Source organism: Phoca vitulina, unplaced genomic scaffold (assembly GCF_004348235.1).
Source record: "Phoca vitulina isolate PV1807 unplaced genomic scaffold, GSC_HSeal_1.0 scaffold49, whole genome shotgun sequence".
Classification (NCBI taxonomy): domain Eukaryota; kingdom Metazoa; phylum Chordata; class Mammalia; order Carnivora; family Phocidae; genus Phoca; species Phoca vitulina.
This window is the reverse complement of record NW_022589752.1, coordinates 12,458,920-12,485,987: the sequence shown is the minus strand read 5'-3', so window position 1 is coordinate 12,485,987 and position 27,068 is coordinate 12,458,920. Positions and strand designations below refer to the sequence as shown.

Sequence of the window (27,068 nt, the reverse complement as noted above, 5' to 3'; positions counted from 1 at the left end):
TTGTTTTGATCTATTAAAATCTGTTTCAGTTCAAAACGTAGTAAGCAATCTATTTCTGATAATATGGTGGAAAAGGTTAGTTGGACAAACCACCCATCTAAAAGCAACTTAAAATGCTAAGGAAATTATTTTTTTAATCTCTTAAAAATATTAAAGATCTCACAACATCTTAAGGACTTACCAGGCCAAAATATTAGTGAAAGACAGAATCCAGTGAAAGACAGAGAGGTCAATTGAACCCTAAAGTCAGATATTTCCTTAAAGGCATTTGTCTATTGAAGGCAAACTGATATGTGGTTTTCGATATCTTATCGGCCAGTGAAAAAGAAGTTTAAATCTAGAGGCTGCCCAAAGTGAAGTCCAATAAAGGTCTGTTCCCATAAAGCTGGGACCCCAAAGGGGTACATATTCCAAGGAAATGAGAACCAGGAATAAAGCCACCCCATGCTTCCACTTTCTCTGGTACAAGGAAAGATGCCTGGGACTTTACAGACAAAGCGGGGGGAGGGAAAAGAACCTTAAGAAATTGTTATCCACAAGCTTACTCTTAAGATTTGTAGACCAGATTCCCATCACCTGGGTAGTGAAAAAAAAAAAAAAAATCTCAAGCGAGGAATTGAATTTAAAGCAATTTGCAGCAAGAAAGTTTGAGAAAAAATGCAAAAGGCCCGTATGCAAAATTATAAAACTATACTGAAAGACACTTAAGAAAACATCAATAGGAAGATAACTCACATTCAAGAATAGAACGACTTATGAAGGGGGGGAAATCGGAGGGGGAGATGAACCATGAGAGACAATGGACTCTGAAAAACAAACTGAGGGTTCTAGAGGGGAGGGGGGTGGGAGGATGGGTTAGCCTGGTGATGGGTATTAAAGAGGGTACATATAGGGGCGCCTGGGTGGCTCAGTCGTTAAGCGTCTGCCTTCGGCTCAGGTCATGATCCCAGCGTCCTGGGATCGAGCCCCACATCGGGCTCTCCGCTCCGCGGGAAGCCTGCTTCTCCTTCTCCCACTCCCCCTGCTTGTGTTCCCTCTCTCGCTGTGTCTCTCTCTGTCAAATAAATAAATAAAATCTTTAAAAAAAAAAAAAAAAGAGGGTACATATATTGAATGGAGCACTGGGTGTTATACACAAACAATGAATCATGCTAATGATGTAATGTATGGTGATTAACATAACATAATAAAATAAATAAATAAATAAAAAGCATAGACCGACTTAGTATCATAAAGATAGACTCCTCCCCAAATTATCTGCAGATTCATTGCAAGTCCAAACCAAACCACAGTAGGGTTTTTCATAAAAGTTGACAAAGTGATTTTAAAATTTATATGGAAAAACTAAGCTGAAGAATAGCTAACACATTCCTAGAGGAGAAAAATAAGTAAAGAAAGGAGACTTGTAAAGTGACAGGAATTAAGACAGGATAGTATTAGAGGAAGAACAGACAAATTGACCAATGCAAGAGAACATGTGTGTGGATGTGTGTGTATCTGACAAATTATGGAGTGAAAATGGCAGGGTGGGGGGAGATCAATAGAAAAAAAAGGAAGAAACTATTTAATCGATGAAGCTGGAAAATTTAGTTATCCATATAGGAAAAAGGAAATTGGATTCAGATAAAAATGTCAATTCTTGATGGGTTAAGAACTTAAGTGTCAAAAGCAAAACTTTTAACCATTTTGAAGAAACCAAAGGTAAATATTTTTGTGATTCTGGAAGAAATAAGGACTTCTTCAAACAGGACCCCAAAAGTAATAACCATAAAAAGGGTTGTTAAAATTTATCTGTATTAAAAGTAAGATATTCTGTTCATCAAAAGGTACTCTGCAGGAAATAAAAAGGCAAACCACAGACTGGGAAAAGAAATTTGCAATATATAACCAACAAAGGATTAGTATTTCTTTTTTCTTTTTCTTAGTTCATTTGTATGCAAATAATCCAATAGGAAAATAGGCAAAGTAGTGAACAGGCATTTCCCAGAGGACTAAACATATATATAACCAATGAACATATAAAGAGATGGTCATCCTTATTAGTAATTAGGAAAATATAAATCAATCTACAAGACAACATATTTTGGAAAAATTATGAACTCAGATAGTACTACATTTAGGGGGAATATATAGAGAAATGGCTACCCTAACATACAGATGATGGAAGTGTTAAGCTGGTACAACTTCTTCAGAAAACAATATGGATATTCACATATCTTATGATTCTGCAATTCAACTCCTAGGTATATAGCACAAAGCAGTTCTTATATATCCTGCACTAGGACACAGGTACAACCATGTTCATAATAGCAAAACACTGGAAACAATACCGATACCCATAGACATGCTCATGAGTACATACATTGTTGCTCATTCAAACAGTGGAATAGAATTGCAGTGAAAATAATCAACAGCTATGTTTAAAACCTCCATAAAGCTTACAAAATAAGGCTGGGAGAACAACTGAAAATATCTCAGAACATGACATGCCTATAATTCCATTTTAAATAAAAAATGAATACAGGAACACTAAACTGGGTAGCAAACATAAGGAAAAGAAAAGCAAGAATTATCTCAAAAGTCAGCAAAGTGGCTACATCTATAGGGAAAGGAAAGTGATGCAATCAGGAAGAAGCATACGGGGACTCCCAGGTGTTATCAATGCTCTTTATCTTGAGCCCTGTGTGGTGGGGAATATAGAAGTTTTGCTTTATCACTGTTTGTCATATGTGTGTATGTGTGTGTTTATTTATATATTTGAATATATATGTGTGTGTGTGAAGATTATATATGTGTACATACATGTATTGGATGTTCTGTATAAAATATTGATAAATTTTGACTATAAGAGTACCTGGGCAGAAGTAGGCCTTTCTTGAGGATTTTCTTTCAAACACTTTTTAATTAACTTCTCAACCATGGGCCATGGGGCACAGCCATATTCTTTAACTGGATCTAAAACATTCAAAAACACATGCTATAACATTAGACAAAGCAGAACAATTGCTTCATTTCCTTTCAATGTATATTAGAGGTCCAGACCATGCAAAGGAAAACACTGATCTCCATAATCCTGTATTTAGTTTGGATCTACTTATATCACAAACTTAAAGATAATTTTGTTAGCTTTATCTCTACTAGAGGCATCAAAAAAGACATCTTGATTTTTTATTATATAAAAAAAGACAAATACTGATTGAATAAAATAATAGATTTTTCATTGTACACCTGCATTTCACATATACTTTGAAGATACTTTTGTTCATATGATAATTAGACTTCTATGGAAGTAGTTTTTTATTTTAATATTTGAAGTTGGCAAGCATTTAATCTTCATACCCCCACAGTCGGTTTGTGTACATTTCTTTTTTACAAGAGGTGTGACATTCTTCTGGCTGGTATAAACCAGAGAGACCTGGGAACTGTCACTGGACAGCTAACTAGTGAAATTAGGGCAATGACCCAGATTGTGTTGAAAGTTCATCCAAATAATAATAAATTTCCTTTTGCTGGGAATCTAAAGGTCCCCCCTAAGGAGGCAGGCAAAGCTATATTCCCTGTACTTGGCACACAGCATACACTCAAAAATATTTCTTAAGTGAAGGTGAAAGCAGAAAGTATGAGAAAAATTTAAAAGAGTACTTTGTAGGGGGAACTGAAGTGACAGTCAAGGATGAATGACAATGTCCTAGAATTTCTTAAAAGCATGAGACAACCATTCAAAATGAGATCTGATCTCATTAGACAATCATTTGTTAATTCTTATTAATATTTACTACTAAAAATAATTATTATAAATAATTGAAGCTTCCATTCCTGCATATAAATTATCTCCCTCCAAGAAAATGAAAATACTCCAAGCTAATGAGCACAGAGTTACTCTTTTTTTTTTTTTTTTTTTAAGATTTTATTTATTTATTTGAGAGAGAGATAATGAGAGACAGAGAGCATGAGAGGGAGGAGGGTCAGAGGGAGAAGCAGACTCCCTGCTGAGCAGGGAGCCCAATGTGGGACTCGATCCCGGGACTCCAGGATCATGACCTGAGCCGAAGGCAGTCGCTTAACCAACTGAGCCACCCAGGCGCCCAACAGAGTTACTCTTTATAAGCACAGAAGTCACTAAGCATGGAACTCTAACAGCAATTTTCTTTTCTGAATATTATTCTAAATATAATACCAAATCCATCAATGTTAATTTGGGATTTTTTTTAAAAGCCTAAAACTGCTATCTTTCTTACACGATTTTTATTAATGTGTCGCAGGATTTAAGAATATTCATGCACCAAACAAAAACTCATCAGTTGTGCAGTGAATTAAGTATACAATTAAACAACTTGGAAATAAAGCTGCTGATATAAAAAATAATCATCTTTATTGTAGATAAAATAAAACTTACCAGGTAATTTTCCCTGTATTGCCAGTTCATCAAACTCATTTGGAAACTTCAAACCCTCTGCTATTCTACCTCCAGTTGTCAAAATGTCATAGAGTAGTAAACCAAATGAATAAACATCAGCCTGCTGGTTATAAATAACATTTCCTTTAGCAACTTCAGGTGCACGAAACCCTGAAAGTAAGCAGATATATTAATAAATATGCCCAACACCAGGGCTCATACACCCAAGGAGGCATATTTTTAGGTACATATGCTGATGAAGAATCAAGGAGATGAGTTCTAAATCAGGCCATGTCCTCTATAAGGAGATACACAGATCAAGCCAATTAACAGCCCTGTGCTGACATTTCACCCCAAAATTGCTCTTCAAAAATAATGATAAACATTCAGTAATTATTAATGTTTCATATTTAAAGAAATTAAGCCTAATAGAGGGGAAAAAACCTACATCATTTTTCTCATTCCTAAAAATAACTATTCCCAGGGAAGTGTTTCAAACAAAGGAGGGGTCAGGAGGGCGAGATTTCTAGACTTCACTCCAAGTCACTTTAACTTGACTGAAGTCCAATGCCTTCATTATTTCCAGAACTTGTGACTCTACTCCCTCTACCCAATGGAAAAATGAAAATAAAACTATGACTAAGATAAAACAACACCTCTCTCTCAGGTATTGGTTCATGACTGAAATTCTCTTAAAGGGAAATAAAACCTTTCATTTCACAAAAGAGATAAATCACTTCTAAATTCTTCAAGAAAAAGGAGTAATTTCAACATGATTCACAAGAGTAAAAATATCAACAATCTAATGAAATCCAACTATCAAAAGAAATTGGTTAAATAATGTATGCTATGTATTAACTTAAAAATCATTTTTAAGATGACATGCTATAATGTAAATGAAAAGAAAATGTATGATATAATTCTGCAAGGACAGAAAGTTATCAAATGTGTGGAAAAAAATCAACTGAGTTAATTTTCTTAGCTATGATAATGGTATTGTGATTATGTAAACAAACATCCTTATTCTAAGGATTCTATATATATGTCAGTATATTTAGGCATGGCAGCATGATGTCCGCAATTTAATTTCAAAGTCTCAAATTCATATACAAAGAAAGAGAAAGAAAGGACAGTGTGGCAAATAGTCAATAATCAATTAATTTATATGAAGGGCATATGGGTGTACATAGTGCTATTCATTCAACTTTTCTGTAGACTTAAACATTTTCAAAATAAAAAGTTAACAAAGAAATACATCTAAATGTAATAATGATTATTTCCATGTGCTAAAATTATTAGCTTTTATTTATTATTACTTTAATTTTTTATACTTAGAAATTTTCTTTCTTTCTTCTTTTTTTTTGGCTATGTAAGGGATTTTTTTTATTATGTTAAGTTAGCCACCATAATGAACATACATGAATGTTATCTTAGTTTAAATATAGAGCCAGGGAAATAAACAAAGTATGAATTCATAGCCTTCAAGAAGTCAATGATTGAATTTGGAAAGAGCTCTGTTTGACAGAGTTTACCATCAAAAGATGAAGTTCAGCAGTCCTTCACCAGGCTGGAAGGACATGAAGAATCAGAAAGATGGGATGTCAGATTTGAGCATGATAGCCCCTATTGTACTGTTAACATTCTCCAGTTAACATGTTGCCACATTTGTTCATACTCTCTCTTTCCACACACACACACATTCACCATATTCCCACATCTGTCTGTCTGTATGTATGCCTGTCTATACATAGAGAGAGACATATATAATAGCCATTTTCTTAGAAAAAGGACACTTTCCTACATAGCCATAGTATCATACTCACACCCTAAGCTAAAGAATTGTATAAGTAATTGAGACAGTTCTTAAATAGATTCCTAATCAACTATATCTGTGACATAATGTAAACATATAACAACAGCTCCTAATTCATATTGCTATAGCATTTTATAGACACTTTCTTAAGTATTTCATTTGCTATGCACAAAAATCACCTCTGGTGGGCAGATGAAGACTTTCCATTGTACGAATAACATAATCTTTTTAAAAATGTTATGTGTTTTCCTAAGGCCACAAAGATAATGAACGGTCAAGTCAAGAGTACTTACAAATAATGAGTTACTCACACATTAGCTAGTTCATCAATAATATTTGATTACCTTTCTAGAATTTAAATGGGATTTTGGAGGCTAATATTAATCTCATCCAATTATTTATTATTCATCCAACACATTTTGGGGGTATCTATTATAACAAGGTACTATTCAGAGACTATTAAAACGTTCAGCATATTTTTTCCCTTGGTAAATTTACTGTTAGAAACACTAGGATTTGGAATCAAGGGGTCTTAGAGCAGAAAAACTCAAGGGTCACTTAGTCTAAATTTTCATCCAAGGCACATATCCTCTTACAACAGTTTTTATCCCTCTAGGCATCAATCCACAGATGTTAGAGCTACGCAGAAGGCTAGAATTTTTTTTCTCAGTGAGTCGGGGGACACTAAGAAAGATAATTGTGAGGCTATGGAAAGACGTATTTACTTCAACATGGAAATGATTTTAACCTTCTTATCTTCTCTTTCAAAATAAATATCTTCATTGACAAAATCCCCAGCAGGAGAACATAATCCTTATTTATATATTCAAGAAGTATCTCAACTACAATATAAGGCACTTTTAAGTGCTTCTTGAAATTCATCCAATGAATTTCTAATGATTTTCTAATTTCTTGATTGCACTAACAATTTCTTCTAAAGTTATCTATGGAGCAGTAGAGGACTTTAGGAAAAAACGCCCCCAAATAGTAAACACTGAATGATTATCTGACTGTAATCCATCAAATGGGCTGGTCTGCACCAAATATGTTGTCACGATTGCAATAAAATGACATTTAATCAACAAAGCATGCAGAATAATATGAGACATTTATCCCCAATCCATACCTTTAAACACAAAAATGCATAATATATTGCTGTAACTTGTTTCTCTGAAAAAGGTAGAATATCCACCTGAAAATCATGAATTTCAAAAATGCTGAGTAAACAAAGTTTAAATCAGATTGTCCTATAAAATAACATAATTAAAATCCTTGATACTCTACCAAAATCTACGCAACACTGAAACTAGATGGAGAACTTGGACAGAAATATGTAGGAAAGATATGATAAAGATGGCATTCAGAGCAGCAGGGAAAAGACAGACTTTTTTTTTTTTTGGTGAGTTTCCTGTTTAAGAAAGAGAGGAATAGCTGCATCACTCCTTACACCTAATAAACTTTCGATAAGCCAAAAGTTTGAACATAAATATATATGCATGAAAGTAGTGAAGACATATTCATAACTACGTTGATAGTACTGGGATGCAAAAGGCCTTCCTAATCATTCTCCGAGGGTGGGTGGTGAGAGCTGAAGGCTGAGAGCTGAAGTCACACTGTCTTTGGAGAATTTAAAAATAATAAGCAACTGCCTGCAATGACGCAGATCAGCCCCCTCGTTCTTGTCCTTGGTGTAGCGCCGACAAAACATGTCAGGAAAATCAAACTCCAAAAGGTAAAAGAAACAAGTTGTTTATCTGAAAGATTCACACTCTACAACAGCAAAATGCCATCAACAAGGTTGAGGAACAAACCCTACACTGGAAAAATATTTGAATATATGAGAGGCAAAGAGTCAACATTAACTAAAATCAGCTTTACAAATGAGTGAGAACAATGGACAAATGAATAAAGACACAAAAACGTACAGAACATGAAAGGAAAAATACATGTCCTCTATATTAAAGATTGCTTAGCCTCAAAAAATAAGCAAATAAATAAACACTTGGAAAATAAAAACATTAAGTTCTCATTTTTTGACTATAAATTTTGTGAAGATTAAAAAGAATAACTAAGCCCAGAAAGGGAAAACGGTGCTCTAATTCGAGTATGGAGGGAATTTTAATTGACGAACCTTTCTAAGAGGCAATTAGTGTTTCAAAATTCAAAATATGCACTCCCAGCAATACCATGCCTACCAATTTAATGTTTAAAACATCAGTTTCATAAATGGACAATTTTAATTTACAATTATGCTAATTAATGCATAGGCAATACATCAAAAAGCCAGAAAAAATTTAAATATACATCAAGATGTGGTTAAGTAAATTACTGTACATACTAGCAATGAAATACTACGTAACTGCTAAAACTGATGTTTGACATAGAAAGATGTCCATGAAATATTAATTAGAAAAAGAAAACTAAAGCAGAATTTATAATACATCTATAAAAAACTTAAGCACATCCAAATCTAGATATAGATATATTTCTATGTTACCAGAGTGTTAAGAATTATTGCTGCTAATTTATTAGAAACACATATTTCGACCTGCGTAATAGGATTTGCTGTTTTACTTCATGCCCTTCTGTTTTGCAAATCAAATCTTACTCTAAAGTGACTTGGCCTGAGCTGCCTCATCATGGAGTCCTTCACCTCAAAAAGACCAAAGTGATCAGGGGAAAGGGGACTCAGGGTGTTAAGACCTAAGCTCCCAATATGATGTTTGCCTGTCAGTCTAAACCACAAGAAGATCCTCAAGGCTCTTCTGCATGTACTTTATAATGGAGGACCTTCCTGGAACCGCAACTGCAAGTTCTTCCAAAATTTTCACCTTACATTTAACTAAACTTGTCACCATAGTAGTAACAGGAAGAATAAACTTTCAAGCTATTCAATGTATTCACCATGGAATTTCATTTGGGATAAAAATGAACACTTTTAATATTACCTGCCATTGGGATAGAAACATCTCTTACATCTTTACAAAGGGGCACTATGGCCACATGATCTATGATCTAATATTATGAATGACCTATGGTGCTCATGGACCATATTACCACACTGCAGGGATACCCTGTTTAGCATCGACGGCCCTCAAAGACTAGAAATGTCAAGCACTAACTGAAATCCTAAGTGTACTGTTTGTTATATTAGGCTGTTCAAATAAGTCTTTTAACATGTGTCACTTCTTCCTCTAGCTAAGATGGAATAACAGGGACTAGATTTACCACCCTGCATAAAACAATGAAATATCAGGCAAAATATATGAACCACTGGACACTAGGTGCAGGACAGTGATCCCTGAGAGAGAGTAAACAAACAAGGTGAGTCCTCTAAGGACCCTACAGAGTTTCCAGCCCGCAGTGCAAGGAAGGCAAACAAAAACAGAGCCTGACGCCCTCTAAGTAGAAAGAGCAGAAAGTTCAGGAAAGCAAAGGCAGCTAGGATGTGCCAGGCATTGTGTCCAACTCTTTATATGAATCTCTCATTTATTTTTCACAACAATCCCCAAAAATAGATACTTTTATTAGGTACTATTGTTGAACCAAGAAAAGAAGCTAGGTAATTTCTCCAGCCTCAGCTAGTAAGCGGTAGACCAAGAATTCAAAACCAGACAGTCTGACTTCGCAGCCTATGTTTAACAGATTCCAGTCAGCCAAATAGTTCACCAAGTCATATCTTATCTTTGTATCTCCAGAATCCACTGTGATGCCTAGAATATGCACCACTGAGAAAGAATAACTGAAAGTAATTGACATTGTTTTGTTTTTTTAATTTGGATATAAGCCCAAACTCTATTCATATTTACTCACTCTCTTAACTTTTTGATTCTATCACAGGCTAATACTTTTAAAATCTCAAGTAAATACTTATCATCTTTTTAAAAGTTTTTTTATAAATAACATTTCCCCCCACTGTGAGACAGTACCAAAACTTGAGCTGCCCATCTTACCATCGATTCATGCAGTCAATAACACTAGTTATACGATGTAGAGATGGGAAACTTTGGCTAGCAAATATTTTTCAATGACTCCCCATAACTGAAAGACTATATTATTTGGCATGATTTAAAAAGCCCTTCATGACCTAGAAAAGTGTGATTATGGGCTGTGTATCAGAAATATTTGTGTGCTTCAAACACTGAAGCTATTCTTGACTTTCATTCTAGACCAGTGACTCTTGATCTTGAATGCACATTGGAATTACCTGGAGATATTTAAATAACTCAATGTCTGGGCTCTATCCCAGACTTAACTAGAACTTAAATCAGAATCCCTGGGGGTGAGGTCCCAAGACTCATATATTTGGAAGTTCTCCAGGTGCTTCTAACCTGTGGAGAGATTGAGAATTCCACTCCATGCCTACTAAAATAGAATTATAAATGATATAACCCCACTAGATACATTTTTAAAGCTCTATGTGCTATCTAATACACAGCCAGAATTGAAAGACACTTAGTAAATAACCTTCCATCCTCCATCTATCACTTAGACCATAAGACTTTCTTGCAGTTATTTAAATAAGACAAGTCTATTATACCTTAGTGCCTTTTGCCTGGAATGTCTACTCTGGCTCTTTTATTTTTTTGTTTTCTCAAACTTCCAGCTTATCCTTTAAGATATAATTCCAGAATCATCTCCTATATGAAGGGAAGTCTGAAACTTACAACTCAGTTAAGTACTTGATCCTTTGTGCTCTTATCACTATACCTTGAACTAGATCGCCTACTGAAACTGGCAAAATGCTTTATGATTATTTGTTTATAGCCCTATTTGTCTTGGCAGAATACGTGCTTTCTGGAGGATAAAATTCACATTTATTCATGCACATTCCCCAAATTCATCACTAGAGCAATTGCTAACATGGTTGAAGCAACTGCAATATGCGAAGGCTTATTCTATGCTATTTATGTGGATGATTTCATTTCACCCTTAAAACAACCCCATGAGGTAGGCATTATTTTTTTTCTCATCACAATTTACAGAAGTGAAAACTGAGCCCCAGAAAGCAAATCCTGATGAACACCACACAGTTATTAAGTAGTAGCACCAGTTTGATATTTGGCAAATATGCAATAAATTATTGCCAGATGCATGAAGAAATGAATAAAGAATAAAGATAATTTTCCCTTGGAGAATTATCATAACAATTACAATGTCAAAATAATTGGGAAAATATGATTCATTGTCTAAAAACTATTTTTAGAAATAACTTCTCAAATGAACCTGAATTTCAACAAAAGCAATGAGTAAATAAGGAAAAGATCCACAGATCAAAAATATGAGAAATTTAGGGGCACCTGGTGGCTTAGTCAGTTAGGCATCTGCCTTCGGTCATGATCTCAGGGTCCTGGGATCAAGCCCTGTGTTTGGGCTCCCTGCTCAGCAGGGAGTGTGCTTGTCCCTCTGCCCCTCCTCCCACCCATGCTCTCTCTGTCCCTCTCTCTCAAATAAATAAATAAAATATTAAAAAAAATATACGAGAAATCTATGTTAGGTCGGACTATACACCACATAGTACACAGAAACATATATTTTCTTTCCTTTTTTACTTTGAGAGAAATATCTGTAGGGCATGTTTCATAATCTCTATCAGATAATAGTGTTTAACCAGAGAATAATACTTTATCTGTCCAAAGACAACCGTATTTCTATGGATGTTGGCAGAGTTGGAGCCATCATTCAGCATCCACCTCAGTCAACAGTGTCGCTGTCACAGGACCCAGAATTGACTGTCATTCTCAACAGGATATGATATAAATATATCCATTTAACTGAGTTAAGTTGAAGCTCTCCAAATTATTTATAGTTGAAAGAATCCATCCTATATTTACCTTTCGAAATGTAAACAGACACTGCATCAGTCCTTGCCAATAACTGAGTTGTTTCTAACTTGCTTTCCATCTTTGATGCCACCTGGCAGGGGCTCTGCTCCCTGATAGGTTGGATTTGCATCTTGTATGACCCTACAGACACTTCTAATGGGCCCTAAGCTTTAGTTGCCTTATCTGTAAACCAGGAATAGTAATAAGACCTATGTCAGGCAGTCATAAGGATTAAATGAGATAATCAACCCACACAAAAGTCTAAGCACAAGGCAGCACACTGTCCGTGCCACAAAAGGTTTGCTCCCATTCCCATCTTCTCTCAGAAAACAGTGATGAACCCACTTTCACATGCACACAACAGAGTGAATGCACCACAGTAAAGGTTAAAACATACACACACACACACACACACACACAAGTTTAACAAATGTATGGTCTTTTGTTTCTCTAGAAGTTTCCAAGTTAAAGATTATAACATTAAGAGATCCATTAAAAGGAAAAGACTGGAGATAACTGAAATCATATGGAAGGGGATGATTTTCTTCTCAAACATAATGATTTGGAGAAGGAAAAGTTTGGTGATGGTGGTTAGCAGTGGTGACAGTTACTGTTATTTAAAATTTGAGGCTGAGTTTAGAGCTGAGATAATCAGAAGTGCTCTAACAATAATGAATACAGTAATGATAAAGAGAAGGTCCAGGATAATGAGAAAAAAATGCTTACAATGTATTAAGCAGCCTGGGGGGAAAGGGACAGAACAGAAAGGATCAGGCTTTGGGTTTTTCTGTCATGATCTTTCTCCATTATGTATGTTACTGCACATTGATATAGCAGATTAAAAGGATCAGTAAAAAGTACCTGGCTTGGCATGAAAAATCAACTGGATATTGAACTCTAGGCAGGTTTTCACCAAAACTGGGAAGTCAGGTACTTAAAAGGAAGGGCCATGAGTCTGAACAGAGTTGAACTGCGTGGCTGCTGGCTGGCCCAGCCCGCTGAGGGAGGTGGCAGGTTTGAGGCCCAGAACACAGTCAACTGGAACCAGACAGATCCTCTGTCCAAGTAGGTGGACAAGACCTCATCAGTAGGATTTCTACTCCATGAACATCATGACTAGGTTGGGGTTTGGAGGGGGAGCAAATTGCAGGCCTCAGTTGAGTGGTCTGGCCCACCTTCATATCACATGAGAGTCATGAGCAGATCTCCCAAAAGAAGACCCCTAACCTGTGCCCACATTTTCTAGGTGGGAGTATAGGAAGCCTATGGAATTCCATCCTCTAAGATTCTTCTTCCAAACCTGTACTTGATAATGTTGGCTGTTCATAGTCCCATCATTTTGCTTTGTTTATTTTGATTTTTTAGTAACTAAGATTGAATATTTAAGCCATGTTAGAGTTGCATGTAATCTAGGAGAAAGATTTAGGATTTAAAGCCAAATAGTTTTGGATTCATTATTCATTTAGATTGAGTTCTTATCTTGACCACTTACTGCATGACTTCCTGCAAGTACAGAATCTTGCTGACCCTCAGCTTCCTCATTTTACAGATGAGAAGGTAAAAGCTAACTTTCAGCCTTGGCATGAGGATAAGATACCATGTGTCTGATGTACCTGGCACTGAGCCTGATACACAGCTGGTGCTCAAGAGATAATCATTTTATTGTTATTAAACAACCCAGAGAAACTTGCAGCCATAATATGTACTTTGAAAGGTTTAAGAGAGAGCACACTCTGCTTCCAACACATGCTATGAATAACAAAAGAGAGGATATGTCTTTGGAGCAAAAATAAAACCATGCATTGCAATCTGGGACCATCTGCTTATCCAAGTTCATATCAGGGTGTGGGGTTATTGTCACCCCATTGTCTTCTGTATTAGGCATGTGTTTTAAATGAGTGCCAATCATCAAGATGATGTAAATTTATTTACAAATAACAAACTGTACAAGATTTCTCTGAAGATGGAGCTGTTCTTCCAAACATAAATTAACCCCCCAATTTTCTATTCCTGCTCAAACTGAAGGCCAAAAGACAAGATATCTCTGTACAGAGCACTTGCCTTATGACTGTTTCTTACTAATCAGAACCTGAGATTCTGATGAACCTGAGACTATCAGGAGAACAGGAGTTGAGAAAGGGAGGGAGGATCCCATGGAGTAGACAGTAATGTGAAAGAACACGTCTAAACATAAGACTGTGCAAATACAAGAGCACAGGAAGTGGATTATCACTGGTAGAAAGTCAGTTAACAGTAGAAGTAATAGGATTATTAGGACAGGCATGACAAATATGGGTTGTAGATAACCCTAAAAAGCAACATTAAACTCTAAGGCAATAAAACAGTGTCTGTGATTTCTGGAGACCACAGATATAATGATAACCAGGATAGGTATGTTTCACTTTAGATAGCAACCATGACTCTTCTTGCTATATAGAACCAAACAGAGAAACTATATTATTATTAAGTATTGATGTATTAACTTATACATTTTGAAGAAAGAAAACTGAAGTGCAGTGCTTAAAGGTTTCAACTCCTGTACCAATCTGTAAGAAGAAAGTATGCCTGAATCAAGTACAGTACAACCGAAAACTCTGGCCCCAAGTCTCCATCTGACACTCTTGGAGCCAAAAGTATTTAGGAATTTATATTTTTTCATATTTAAGAAAGTTAATAATGATGCACATAACATAATTATAGAAACTCTCAGTAGGATCGGGACCAGCACCCTGTACTCAAATGTGCTGTATTTCTACCATGAAACATACACATATTCGCACAGAGTTTGAGAAATAAAGATCGTAGTAAGCATCAAGTTAGTTTGGGTCAGATTTTGCTGCCAAATCAGTTATTAAAAAAATTGGGGGTTTTCAAAGTTCTTTGGATTTCAGAGTTATGAGAAAGGGTTTGTGAACCTGCATTTGGTTTGCCTCATTTTTAGGTAAGTGTGAACAATACCTAGTTTAAAACTTTTTCTGTTCCTTTTCACCACCTCTAGAATATCTAAATATTTTAAAAATCCAACTTTTAAAAATATAATTTGTCATCAAACATTCTCTATTTTTTATTTGTTTTTTTCCCCCTGGAAAATTTCATCAGTAGATTTTTTTTCCCCCTACAGACCATAGTGATTATTGACCACAATGTAGTGGTCACAATATTCACACAAGAAATATCTGTTTACAACATGATAGGATACAGTGTTCTCGAGTCTCCTGAACTTACAACGGAAGTCACTGGTTGTCCATCCTGAAGAAGGAATTACCAAATCAACCTTCTCACCTACCTGGTGTGCCCTCTGACGTCTTTATCCCCATTCTACAGCAGTACTGAGCAATCCCGTAGTCCGCAATCTTTGCAATGATGCCAGCATTGGGATATAGGGTGAAGAGCAGCACGTTGTGGGGCTTCAAGTCACGGTATATAATCATGGCCGAGTGGAGGTATCTGCCAGAAAACGTGCAGGCAGTGTCATTAAAATGTGATTATATTATTACAACTTCTGTCATGATTTCCTTAAATATGGATGTCCATTATGCAAAGCATCAAAACTTCTGTGCTAAGTTTGACCCCTCCACAGAGATGAAGAGATATCATAGAAGGAAATTAAAACATACGAGCCAAATACTACAAAACAAGCTTGTGCTTTTATTTTTTTTAAAGATTTTATTTATTTATTCAAGAGAGAATGAAAGCGAGAGAGATCACAGAAGGAGAGGGAGAGGGAGAAGAAGACTCCGGGCTGAGCAGAGAGCCTGACCCTGGATGGGGGCAGGGAGGGGGCTCAATCCCAGGTCCCTGGGATCATGACCTGAGCCGAAGGCATAGGCTTAACCGAGTGAGTCATCCGGGCGCCCCAAGCTTGTGCTTTTAAAACCAACCAACAAACCAACAAAAAGCGGGTCTATCTTGATAAGTGAGTGATTTAAACTTTAAGGCACAACCAGTTCAAGCAAAGTACCAGTTTTTGGTCACTTTTCTTTTGTATACCTAAGAATTATGTAAAAGGAATTCTGAATTCCCTCAAAGATCATATGACTATTTCAATTAGTTTAAAATGTAAATATGTTAAATAAGAGTTGATCGTATTTTGTTATAACTCCATTTAATAGTTTTGATTTTCTTAAAACCATATAGAAGTTTATCTTAGCTTTTAAAATTCTCTCTATTCCATTTCTCTTTTGATATTTATTTTTCTCTGATTAAAATGTTTCCTAAATTTGGGGAAAATATTTTCACCTTTTTCAATAATAACAAATCAACATAAAAAAACCTAGCTAGCTATCAATACCATAATCTGTTCAAAAATGTAATTTACTTTAAGCCCTATTCTATTATGAATTAAGATTAACAAAAAAACATTTTGGACTGAGAGTTGGAATGAGTAAAACAATGTCTTGGGAAAGGTGATCTTGGATGATGTTAAAGTCATTCCCTTTGGAGAATGATCCAATCAAACATAAGCAGTAGAGTTGGACACTGCAGGTAAAGATTAAAAAACAAAATAAAGTTTTAATCTTAACCATGTCTTGTCCATTCTGTGCTCCAACAATTAAAGTAACTCCATTACCACCTTTCCTTACATATTCACAAAATTCAGATCCCCCCTCCCCCACTCTGTCTTCCCTGCTCCATGATGTCAAATTTGTTATAGCTCTCCACGTGATCTCACAGGTAAATTATGACCTATCTTGAAAGGACAATTTTTTACAGAACTTAACAGAGGTAAATTTAAATCCTTTGTTTGTCTGTGGCTTTTGGTTTGGGTTCACATTGTATCTATAAATATTTACTCCGTTACCTACTACCCATCACTGTTAGAGGGATTATGAGCAGAGTGGCAGCAATACTATGAACTTTCCACTGCATGATGGCCTAGAGTGTATGTATCATTTAATTGCATCAGCTGAAGCAGAACTAAATTTCTCTTCCAGGATCTAGTCAGGACATTTGACATTAGGCCTACTCATTCTGCTCTACATATTTTTGGCTGAAAAATAAGATAAATGTACTAATGAAGTTGACCTTAACAATAAGTAATGGACTAGAAAGAAAAATTTACTAAGGGCTTACTGAAAGGCCATTAGCTACCCTTGCCTTGCTGGAAAGAAAAGCTGGGAGATTAAGAAGAAAAAAGTTAAAGCCAAGTCATGTATAATTGAATAGCATCCAAATCCTTCCTAATGCATGCCTCTTTCAGAATATTTATAGAATATAGACTCTCTCACAATTCTTCTCAAAGGTTAAAAAAATAAACTTAATTTGAAATAATGTCAGTGGGAGGGAAAGATTAACTGAGTTAGTTAAAATGTTCAGTTATAGAATTTAATCTTAAAAAATACAGTTTTAATAGCTTCTAATAGACTAGCAAAATAGCCTTTGATATATTAACAAGTACAGATCTTGCCTTACTGAAAATAATTCAGCCATAATTTATGCATTATGTGACAATGAGCATCGCCAAATATTTTATTAAAATAAACCGGTCTAAATGCTGTCAGTCATTCTTTAATTGTGATATCACTGGTGTTGCTAGGAAACCCCTTTCTTGATAATTTAAAGTAAACTTTATCTCACCCTAAGTACAATTATTCTAAAAATGAGATGCATTCATTCATTTAACAAATATGTATTGGGTATCTAAGAAGGTCAGTCACCAGGGGATATAAAGCCATCATTAAATCTCTGCTTTTGAGGAGTCACACTTTAGAAGGAGCACCTAACACAAAGTCTTGCATACAGCCAACTCAAGGAACACGTGCTAGAGAGGCCATCTCTTCATGGCGCAGTTGAGTTTCACTGTGGAGATGGTATATGAGCAAATTCTACAGGAAAATGAATTCTGTAGGCAGACAAATCTGGGGACAAATGCCAAAACAGACATGGATGTCAATGAAAAGTCAAGACCTTCAGCATGATTAGAATGGCGAGTGAGGGCAGTGGAAAGGCAGGAGGATGGAGAGAAAGGCAAGAGGCATACACAAAGAGTTTCGATGCTACTCCAAGGAGTTTGGACATACTTCACAGATAATTTGGAACCACCAGGGAATTTCAAGCATAATTAGATTTTTATTTTTGGAGAAATATTCTGATAATTCCCTAGACATACTGGACCAAGGCAGCAGTAATAGCCTAAAAATAAATGAATCGATGAAAAAAGATAATGTGAAATAGTCAAAGACCTGGTGGCCAAATGGATACTTACTTTTGGGAGGAGAGGAATAGCCTAGATGTGACCACAATAATCTTCGTCAGCAAGTGGGAGATACAAGCGAAAGAGCAGATTCATGGTAGGAGGACGTAGCAGAGAAAGGAAACTCAATTTTGTAAATAATGAAACATAGAAACTTATGGGAAATACAGGTGACCACATCTTCATAGGTAATTGAGAATTATGATTAAGAGCTCAAGGGAGAGGACTGAATTAGAAATGAAAGCTAATAGTTGTAGGCACTACTGTAAAAGAATATGGGAATGTGAAAGAAGTTCTTATATATCCCTCTAAACAGCTCCATCATTTAAGGGACTCCAGAGGAGTGTGATTTTATTGTCTCTTTCTACCTCTGTACCTATAGTTTTATGCTGAAATATTTTTGAGAAGGCAATCCCTAATGCTGAGTTTTTAAAAATATACTTAGTGCCGGTAGAAGACAGAAAGCTACTAAAATCTACTAGCCTCTTATAAAGATCCAGAAGGCTGTCCTGGCATTATGCTGAGAAGAAATCAGGCAAATTAAAGGAAAATATGCTGAGGTTTAATTTACTTCACCAGAACCTGCTGGATTTGTTATTTAAAGTAAGGTCTCAGAGAACCAGAGTAAGTTATCTTAGAGATGAGGTCTTTCAAACAGTCGTGAATGAAAAATAGTAATTCTTCACTTTCTAAATAAACATTTTGGGAAATATGTGGAAGAACTAGGGGAAAATTAGGATCTGGGCTTAGTTAAATTAAGGAAAGCAACTGATCCAGCTCTGAAATACATGAGACTTTGTTGCACATTATCTAGATTAATTTAATACACGGTTCCCCCTGGTGTTCAAAAGCAGATATACCCAGCCAAATCCAAACCTCCGCAATACTGTCTCATTAATAATCTGTAAGTTTTTCAGTAATTTCTGGACTCTTTCAGAAAAGAGTTATTTTATGTTCTTGTTCTATTCTCTATACACTATCAAGTTATATCTTCTTGGTTTGGTTTTGTTTGTTTATGAGCAGTGTTTGTTTTCCTTACCATCCATTCCATTTACATTTCTGGAGACTGCCTGAGAGGAAAAGACGCAGTCCCATATAGAGGAATAGGTACGCTGCCCTCCCGCCCTCTCTCCCTCGCCCCCTACTCTCTCTCTCCCCACTCCCTCTACTGCCAACAGATATTTACTGAGGGCCCACTGTCCCAAGTGCCAGGGATAGGAAGGTGAACAAGACGGCAAGTCCCTGCTACCGTGGCCCTTACATTCTAGTGACAGACAATGAACAAACTTTTTAAATGAAAACATAAAGAATACCAGGTAGTGAAAAGTGCTGTAGGTGCCAGAGAGACGTAAGGTAGGCAGGGACATCCTCTCTGAGAGGAAACCTGAAAGAAATGAGAAGTGAGCCAAGAGGATATCTGGGGCTCAGACACTCCTAGTCAAGAGAAGAGCTTTAGTAAAGCCCCGGGTATATCTGAGATACCTCAGAGCAGCAAGTGGCTGAGCACAGTGACCAGAGAGTGAGATAGGGGAGGATTGATAACAGGATGAAGACTTGATCCAACTTCCATGAAGAAAAACCACCATGGCCGCTGCCATGTGAGGAGCTAGTTATATAGGGCAAAGGTGAAGGGGAGTGGGCCGGTTGGGCAAGGAGCCCTGACTACAGTTCAGCTGTGGGTAGGGAAAGAGATTGTGAGCAGTAGCTGCATTAAGATATGTTTTGATGGCAGAGCTGAATGTATTTGCTTAAGGATTAGGTATGGGAGGTGGGAGAAAGGACGGAATGAAGGACTACTCCAAGGTGAGGAGATGGGGCCAGTGGAGGAGGAGGAAATCCAGACTTTAATCTGGGAGGTCTTCAATTATCACAAAAGTCCTTGAAATGTTACGCATTCAGTATTAGTCACAGTTTACAGACTCTAACAAAAAGGGTTTCAGAGGCGTAAAATCACAGTTACTAAGTGTGTGGAGCAGTGATGTCTCCCAGTCCCTTTGTTTCCAAAGACCATGGCCTTTCCACTCTCTTGTGCCTTCTGGGGCCAGCTGGCTGCAGGTCTGGGTGTGCCCCTGACAGTCGAATCACTCCAGTCCCCTTCAGAAATCCAGACCAGTCTTTCCTTATTAGAATTATCCATGAGAACTGACACTTTCCTTGACACTCTGAAACGTAACATTTTTTTAGGGGAAGGAGGACACTACAGCATTAACATCTGAGCTCTGGAGCAGGACTCCTGGGTCCAAACTCTCCTTTCACTATCTAGGAGGTTCTGTGTGGCCTTCCTACTCTTATTTTATGAAATTACAAAATCTGATCAGGGAAATGGTAGTTTTTCCCTCAAGTTGTTTGTGAAATGTCACTGGGACATAATGTTACTGGAAAGTGCTGTTCTCCAAGCCTGAGAGTAAGTTCAGGCTCCCTCTTGTCACATACTGAGTAGAAAACCACATGACCGAATTAATTACCTCAAGCCATCAGCCACATGTAGCGCAATCCTGTGCTGCAGGGTTCTGGTGAGACTTCCTTTGTCCTGCTGAAGCAAGCGGTCCAGCGAACCCTTGGAGGCCAACTCCATCACCAACATTCGAGGACGAATCCCAGCCGCCAGCAAAGATATTAAGCTGGGGTGGTGGAGGTGACAAAGGACCACCAGCTCCTGCAAAAGTAAAAAACATTTACACGTACTACAGCCCCAGTATCTCCTTCCTAAGTGTCTTGACACTTTGGGCATGGTTTTCTCTGGGAAACTGGATTACAGCAAATGTTCCATTTCTTCCTTGGTCTTTTTTGTATTTTCCACATATTCAGGAATAAATGGCTTTTTAAAAATGTATTTTGAACAAACATGTTAAGTTCTGTCTTTCCCTTTGCTCTGTGTCTTTCAGAAGATTTAATGCAGGGACAGTCCACACGCTGTGGTTACACTACCAGGTCATGTCATTCTTATCTAGTGAATCCTAGTCAGCCACAGAGTCCTCCTCCGCCCAGGATTCTGAGCAGCCACTTCTAATCAACTGCAACTAGCAGGTGAGGTACAATGTGCCTATCATTAATGGTTTCATGACTAGACAAGTTTCCTGAGAGTGTCTAAGACCACAGGGATATAAGGTATCACTCCTCCTGAAAACTCTCTACTAACTTCCTATTACTTTCGGATTAAAACCCCGTGTACTTACACAACCTTCGGGGCCTGATCTGACCTGCCCCCAGCCCATCTCTCAAACCCTCTATGCTTAATGCAGCATTCTTCCACCACACTGGTGTCCATTCAGTTCTCTGCACGTGCCCAGCTCCTTCATTCCAGCCACAAGGCCTTGGCCCATGCTGATCCTTCTGCTCTGAACCTCTTCCCCTTCACAGGGCCGAAGGCTTCTCCTCATTCCGATCTTAGCTCAAATACTCTTACTCTCTCAGAGTGACCTGCCCTGAACCACCCTCACTAGAGCAATCCCCAGCTGCAACAATGTCTCCCCGAGGAGTCAGAGATACCATTTTAGCTTGAACAGAGAGGTCTCCTTTCTGATGTAATCCTCTTCCTAGCCCACATCCTGTGAGACTTTACAATCTCCTTTACTGATACCATGGTCTGTGAATGCCATACATACTTCACTCTATATTTCACTTTACCCTGAAACCCAAATTTAGTTAAAATTTATAGTTCATGTGATATTAAATTGATTCATGTTTTAAACTGTGATTTCTGCAGAAGCTCTGCCTCTTAACAATCAGCTTCAAAGGTGTGGAGTATCAGTGCCAACTGCCTTTGTCAGGACACGGGAGTGTGGAGAATTCTGCAAGCTGAAGAAGAAAGGCTGAATACCCTGAGCGGGGATTTTCCAAGAACAAAAGCTCCAGACTGCAACCATATTTCCTTAGTGGATAAAAATCTCTTTTTCCTCTGTCTGATCAACTCAGTTGGTTCAAACTGAGAAGCAGTCAAGTTAGGACTGTTCGCTTTCAGAGGCCCAGGCAGAAAGAAGCCTAATTCAAATTTTCTATCCTCAAAAAGCGCTCACTGATTTCAAGGAGAAAGGAGCAGGAGACTCTAATAGATCAGCCCCAGTTCATGACCACTGGTAGAATGACCCTCAAAATGCAGCACCGGATACCTGAAGTGCTTTCCTTTTCTTTTTTCTTTTTCTTTTCCTTCTTTTTTTTTTTAAGAACAAGCACGGGTGCCTGGGTGGCTCAGTCAGTTAGGCATCTGCCTTCAGCTCAGGTCATGATCCCAGAGTCCTGGAATCGAGCCCCACACTGAGCCCCATGTCAGTCTCCCTGCTCAGCAAGGAGTCTGCTTCTCTCTCTTCTTCTGACCCTCCCTCCTCCACTTGTGCTTTCTCCCTCTATCTCAGATATATAAATAAAATCCTTAAAAAAAACCAACAACAACAAGCACATTACACACTCTACAGCTACTATTTCTCCTATCATTTCCTTGGGTCACCGAGCTGCCTATACATTACTCAGTCCTGTATACATTCTTAGTGTTCTGATTTTCAACAGGGTTCCCTGAGCACACTGCATAAAATTTGAAACATATATTAAAGACTAATGATCAAGGCTGAAAAATCAATTTATACAACCAATTGCCTACAGATTGAAAGAGACTGTGCCCAGATTTGCTTCATAGACTTGCTCCTATATATAAAATGTTTCTTAACTTATTTCTAGAGCCACAGTGTAACTTCTGATAGTACTAATAAAATTACTCCAGGATATTTTACACAGACATGGAATTATTTTCATTATCCAGAATAACTAATATATTGTAATTGTGCCTTTTTTTTAAAAGAGTTGACACAAGTCATTTAGTTTCAGATTTAGGCAGAAATTACTTTTCTTTTTTTCTTTTCTTTTTTTTATTTTTTTTTAAATAAGAATGAATAGATTCAAAAATACAGTTGAATTCTGGCATAAGATTACAGAATTCAAATTGGATTTTACCTTTGCTCTCACTCTGACTCACTGTCTCATTCCTACTTCGGGAAAGTCTCGGAAAATAGAATAAATCCCCACCAGTACTCAACATCAGAGATGGTACTAGAGTGACCACCGATGGCTTTCCATCAACATCCACTCACTTTTCTTTCTTCCTAAGGGTACCTTGATTTTTGCTGAGTTATCCAACCCTCACCCAAGCAGACTATGAATTTTAGGGGGTACTGACCCCAACTCCAGCCTCAGGAAAAGGTGCGACTATTCTAAGTAATACCATGCCCGCATTACCATAGAGATTGATTGAGTGACACAGGCCTCAGCCAATCAGTGCACAGCACCATCCTGAACATAAAGTGCTTATGGAGAAAAGAACATGTGATAGAAGTGAAACCAAGAGAAATTTTTAAATGAGCCACTGTGTATAGGATTTGAGTTCCTCTGAAATACAGGACCTCAAAAGAGGTACCCTCTTTTCTTCTGTACTTGGGGTGTAACTGTGATGCTTGGGACAAGAATTCTCAGAACACTGTCTTTTCTTCATTTTTCAACAGGAGAAACAAAACAAACTTTTTTTTTCCTCCATGAGGAAAGGACAAAGGTGGGATTTCATAACTAAACTCAGGTAGACTTGGGGGAAATGCGGTCATTTTGCATTTTCACAAACACATGCAAAACCAGAGTTCCAGGAGACTACCAATGTCCGATGTAATGCAATAATACTATTGGATTTCTTACTTGTCTTAACAGTCTAAGTGATGTATGTTTATTGAAAATCTTCACAGCCACTTCTTCTCCTTCATAGGCTGCTCGATAAACAGATCCAAAACTGCCATCACCTTTTGAAAAGAAAGTACAAAGCACTTCAGTTAATCTGTCCAAGCAGAAAAGCTAGGTAAATTATATCGGTGGTAATTACATATGTTGTATATGTGAACAGAAATCTGACCCACTTGTTTCACTGAATCAATTCTCCTCTGATGCTTCGACTTCCGTCTTCTACTCTGTGAACTATGACGCACCTAAAGATTTCGTTCCAGCCTTCCCGTCTTCTGTCTACATTCTCCCCACTCAACTACCTCACCGACTCCTTAACTTCATCTCTTTGTATATGTTGAGTATTTCACATCTTCATCTACAGCCACAAGCCACCTTCTGAACTCTATCCTATATTTACAACCTTGCATTGGAGATCACTGGCACGCCCCTCCAAATCTCAACTATGCTCCATCGGAAGCCACCCTCATCATCTTGTCTCCAAACTAGTTTTTATTCTGCCTTATATATCTGATTAAAAAAAAAAAAAACCCTCTTTTCATGGTCATTCTAGAGTCAAAACTGAAAAATCATCTTAGTTCTTTGCCCCTGCCTCCTTTCCATTTCCATTTCCACCGCACCCATTTGATGCCCTTGGTGTTTTCTGCCTAGACTGTGGAGGCCTCCTGAGTTCATCCCCTCCAATGCAGTCTACGTCTCCTACAAAATCAATCTCCCTATAATTACACTTTGATTGGTCACTCTCTTGTTCAAAAACAAATTATTCTACGCTGTCTACTAAATAAGATCCCAAATCAAGGACAAATCCATATTGTAGCTCCGAATTCCCCTTGTGGTTCTCTTCCTGTCCTACTGCTCATTCTCTGGGCTCTAGCCCAGTGGTTCTCTCAGTTTGGGCTGCACAGGACATCCGAGGAGCTTTCTAAAAATACCAGTGTCTGAGTCTACTCTCAAAGATTCTGACCTAATTAATCACAGGAGTTACTGGTCATTAGGATTTTTTCTTTTAATTCCCCAGGTGATAATAATGAAAACCAGGGTTGAGAACAACTAGTTCTGGAAAACTGGAATAGCCAAAATTTCCTGAACATGCTTTGTATCTTCAGGCTTCCATACCCTTGTTACACGGTCATTTAAAGAGCTATGCTGCTCCATCATCTCAACTTCTTGGTGTTTATCAAGTCTGTAAAGCACAATTCAGATTGAGATACCAAAGCCTGAGAAATCGACCATCACCAACTCCATGGACTGTTACTCTTCACTGACATACAATGTATCCTTATTTGTACAGTATTTATGGTTCTCATATAGTACTTTGAAATACAAGCACTTGATCAACATAAGTGAATGAACTCAGAAAAATCTACAGAGAAACAGAACAATGTTGAGATCTGTTATTTCTAAGTGGTGAAATTATGCATCTATGAGAAGCTTAGGTATTTTGTATTTTTTAATATTTTTGTTTTTTTATTGTGTATTTTCATCTCTATGATAAGTATATGCAAGCATATATTACTTTATGCTCAGAAACACTGTACATTAAGAATAAAAATAAGTATTCATTTGAGCATATGTCATATTTCTACTAGATTGTAGACATGCTAAAATTATTGTCTGTGTATTTTCAGCCTTGGTATCTTCCCATCCCTTCCCTCCAGTACTCAATAAATATCCAACTTCTAAAACCATTAGTGGGGCGCCTGGGTGGCTCAGTCGTTAAGCGTCTGCCTTCGGCTCAGGTCATGATCCCAGGGTCCTGGAACGAGCCCCGCATCGGGCTCTCTGCTCCGCGGGAAGCCTGCTTCTCCCTCTCCCACGCCCCCTGCTTGTGTTCCCTCTCTCGCTGTGCCTCTCTCTGTCAAATAAAATCTTTAAAAAAAAATAAATAAATAAAAATAAAACCATTAGTTAATATTGATGGTATTGAGAGTTTTGGAGAGAAAGGAAGGCTATCGGATCAGTTAAGTATTTGAATCAAAGCAAGATTGGGCAAACAGGAGAGGAAAAAGAGAAAGAAAACAAGTGGAAGGGGAATGGAGAGAAAGGGCAAGATAGATGGACACTTAAGTAATAGATGCTCCTGTTTTGGTTCCCCTCAATCTGGACAGCTATCAACAACAAAGAAAAAACAAAACAAATAATACATTATATGTTAATAAAAAATGAAAAAAAAACCACACAAATAGGCAGAGAGAAGAAATACACTCTAAGGAGATATAAAATTTCAGGTGAGAGGAGTAGAGATTTCTAATTTTTTAAAGTCCTTCCCTATTTCAGAATCACTGCCATATTAAAATGGAGCATGGACTGTCATCTCAGATGGCTAACAGTAAAAATAAGGTTAAGGACTGTTATTGTGCATTTGTGGCACCGAAGTATGAAAGAAACTTGAAGGCAAGGAAACCTTCCTAACCCCATCAGATCATACCACTGAAGTACCTCTCTATTGCGGCTCTCTGGAAAGATAGTACCCTGAAGAGGAAATACACCTCACAAGTCCTCAAACAGACACACAAACCCTCACACCTGTGCATTTAAATTTTTTTCATAAAACAAGTCTATTAATATTTACAAGTCTATCAAGAAGTGTCATATAGTAACTGCTATCTTGGAAGGAAAGTGTTAACCGAAGGCCTGAAATTCACTCCCGCCTTACAAGGAAAATGGCAAGGAATGATCTCTATCACATTACCCTAGCATAAAAATACTGGGAAGTCTCTGATTATAAAATGTTTTTAGAAGGATATATCTCATTTGTTTAGATCAGTGATTCTCAACTAGGGTGATGTTGCTCCCCTACCCCTACTCTCTACCTTTTGCAATGTCTGGAGACATTTTTGATTGCCACACCTTGGGGGGGGGCGGGGGGTGGAGGAGATACCACTGACATCTAGTGGGCAGAGGCCAAGGCTGCTACTAAACATGCTACAATGGGGGACAGCTCCCATAACAAAGAATCAATCAGTCTAAAACAGCAATAGTGCAGAGTCTGAGAAACCCTGATCTAAATTGTAAATAAACATGGGATTTATGGGTTTATGGGACGTGAGACTGGAAAATGGGAGTACTTATATAAACACTTTCCTCTGTGTAATTAATGGAATACAGAACACAGGTGCTTTTGGAGGT

General features: G+C 37.4%; 1 protein-coding gene across 2 annotated transcripts in view; it reads right to left on the bottom strand.

The window, feature by feature from the left end:
- The window catches only part of LRRK2 (leucine rich repeat kinase 2), a 140,198-nt gene that overhangs the window by 15,246 nt on the left and 97,884 nt on the right, over positions 1-27,068 (bottom strand). For both annotated transcript variants that reach the window (XM_032432646.1, XM_032432647.1), the window contains 5 exons: positions 23,901-24,001; positions 20,693-20,883; positions 15,321-15,481; positions 4,397-4,567; positions 2,855-2,955 (listed from right to left, as the gene is read on the bottom strand). In XM_032432646.1, coding sequence (XP_032288537.1) covers positions 2,855-2,955; positions 4,397-4,567; positions 15,321-15,481; positions 20,693-20,883; positions 23,901-24,001 — 725 coding nt within the window. The remainder of the gene's footprint in view (positions 1-2,854; positions 2,956-4,396; positions 4,568-15,320; positions 15,482-20,692; positions 20,884-23,900; positions 24,002-27,068) is intronic.